General features: G+C 41.6%; 1 protein-coding gene across 1 annotated transcript; it reads left to right on the top strand.

Annotated features, from left to right (window-relative positions):
• The first annotated feature begins 88 nt into the window (after nt 1-88).
• On the top strand, nt 89-2,467 carry LOC111375689. The gene has a single exon (XM_022998557.1). The coding sequence runs from the start codon at nt 89-91 to the stop codon at nt 2,465-2,467; it is 2,379 nt and encodes a 792-aa protein (XP_022854325.1).
• Nucleotides 2,468-2,854: the final 387 nt, after the last annotated feature.

The following is a 2,854-nucleotide window of genomic DNA, read 5'->3' as shown; positions in this document are numbered from 1 at the left end:
TTAAAATTTTTCCCGTTTTCACTTAAAGAGAGAGCAAAAACCTGGCTATATTCGTTGAGACCACGTTCAATTGGTACATGGGGCTGAAATGACGCAAGCATTTTTTAATAAATACTTTCCCCACCATAAGACTAGCGCCCTTACGAAGCAAATCTCATCTTTTACCCAAAAGGATAGTGAGACCCTATATCAAGCCTGGGAGAGATTTAAAGAACTACAAGCCCTTTGTCCTCACCATGGTTATGAGAGTTGGCGTATAGTTAGTTACTTTTATGAGGGATTAACACCTAGGGAACTTCAATTCGTAGAGATGATGTGTAACGGTGATTTCCTGCAAAAGGACCCGGATGAGGCCATAGAGTATCTAGACGATCTTGCTGAGAAAGCTCATACTTGGACAGGACCTAGCCCTACTGATAGTACCAATAGGTCACGACCCCCAGGAAACCCCACTAGTATAGGTATCTACCAACTTAGGGAAGAAGATAGTCTTAAGGCCAAAGTGGAAGCCCTTACTAAGGAATTTGAGACCTTGCGTGCTAAAGGCTCTAAACCTGCACAAACTGTTTCGCGTGTTGAATCTTTGGGACCTTGTTTTGTGTGCGGTGGAGTAGATCACCTAGCCCAAGAGTGCACCACTTTAATTGAGATGAGAGGGGTTTATGAGGAACATTGTAATGCCTTAGGCACATATAGGAAGCCCTATTCTCCTTTCTCCGAATCCTATAACCCAGGGTGGCGCAATCATCCCAATCTCAGCTGGAAATCTGAAAACCAACAAACTACCCAATCAAATAGAACTTACAGTGCACCATCATATCAACCCATACCCTCTAGGAACTCTTTAGAAGATACCTTATATGCATTCATAGAGGCACAAGGCAAGACCAATCAGAAGTTTGAGACTATGATTAACCAGGTAGTGGAGGAAAATAAGGAGATAAAAAATCATGTGTCTAAATTGACCAATGCCTTAACTTTGGGGGAACGTGGGAAATTTTCAGCACAAGCTCAACCTAATCCTAAGGGACAACATATGGCTCAAACCTCAGGTTCAGGAGAGAGTAACCTTAAGGAAGCAAATGCCATCACCACCCGATCTGGGAAGGTTATAGAACCAATTTCAAAACCTAGGGAAAGTGAAAAGGAGTCTAGTGAGTCTGAAGAAAGTAGCCCTAGTGATGAGGCAGTAGGAAATCCATCGAGGGTACCTTTTCCACAAGCCCTTAAGCTTAGCCCAAAATCAGTCAATCAACACAGTGAGATCCTAGAACACCTTAGGCAAGTAAAAATCAATCTTCCACTCTTGCATGTAATTTCACAAGTTCCTACATATGCGAAAGTCCTTAAGGACTTGTGCACTGTGAAGAGGAAACACATTGTCAAGAAGACTGCCTTCTTGACCGAACAAGTGAGTGCTGTGATTGAACAAAGGATCCCACCGAAATATAAGGACCCTGGCTGTCCAACTGTTTCCTGTGTCATCGGGAACCATGAGTTTGCACAAGCTCTCCATGATCTGGGAGCCAGTGTTAATCTCATGCCCCATTCCATATACTTACTAGTAGGTCTTGGTGAAATTAAACCCACTTCTGTGGTTCTACAATTAGCTGATAGATCCACTATAAGACATAGGGGAGTAGTTGAAGATGTGTTGGTTCAAATTGATAAATTCTACTACCCCGTTGATTTCTTAGTCTTGGATGTGAAGGTTGATGTTAATGTTGATTCTAAAATTCCTATTATTCTTGGTAGACCTTTCCTCGCCACAGCTAACGCCCTTATAAATTGCAGGAATGGTCTAATGAAATTGTCTTTTGGGAATATGACTCTAGAAGTCAACATTTTTCACATTGCTAAGCAACCAATGGAAAGTGATGAGTGCCACCACACACATATGATTGAGGCACTCACTCAGGAGGAGGCACTTGAGGCTACAAATTCTGACCCCTTAAATCTTTTTCTTTTGAATTCTGCAAATTCAGCAAGTGTTAATGATGAAGAATATGCTAACCTTTATGCTATTTTTGCAAAATTTCAGGACTATGGGATATCACCTTGGCAAACCAAATTTGAAGAATTGCCAGAAAGGACGGGCGGCCAGCAACCATCAAGCATTGAGAGCCCCAAACCAGATTTGAAACCGCTACCCCCAGGATTGAAACATGAATTCCTTGGACCAGGTGATACTTTTCCTGTAATTATTTCTTCAGAATTGGATGCATTACAATGTGAGCAACTTTTAAACATTCTGAATGAACACAAATCTGCATTAGGTTGGACCATAGCTGACATTAAGGGTATTAGTCCTCTAATTTGCTCACATAGGATTCATTTAGAAGAAGGAGCCACCCCTAAAAGAGACCCACAGCGTAGGCTAAACCCGACAATGAAAGAAGTTGTGAAAAATGAAGTGCTGAAACTATTAGATGCAGGTATCATTTATCCTATTGCAGATAGTAAATAGGTTAGTCCTACACAGGTAGTCCCTAAAAAGTCTGGTGTCACAGTGGTAAAAAATGAAGTAGGTGAAATGGTCCCAACAAAAACAGTGACTGGATGGCACATGTGCATTGATTATAGGAAGTTGAATGCTGCCACCCATAAGGACCACTTTCCCCTCCCATTTTTAGACCAAATCCTGGAGCGTGTGGCTGGCCATCCTTTTTACTATTTTCTGGATGGCTACTCTGGTTATTATCAAATTGAAATAGTCTTAGAAGACCAACAGAAGACCACATTTACTTGCCCATTTGGTACTTATGCATTTCGTAGGATGCCATTTGGACTTTGTAACGCCCCTACCACATTCCAAAGATGCATGATAAGCATATTTACTGACATGATAGAGGAG

The sequence above is a fragment of the Olea europaea genome, unplaced genomic scaffold, assembly GCF_002742605.1.
Source record: "Olea europaea var. sylvestris unplaced genomic scaffold, O_europaea_v1 scaffold14032, whole genome shotgun sequence".
NCBI classification, from domain to species: Eukaryota; Viridiplantae; Streptophyta; class Magnoliopsida; order Lamiales; family Oleaceae; genus Olea; species Olea europaea.
This window is presented reverse-complemented; position numbering and strand designations above follow the sequence as displayed.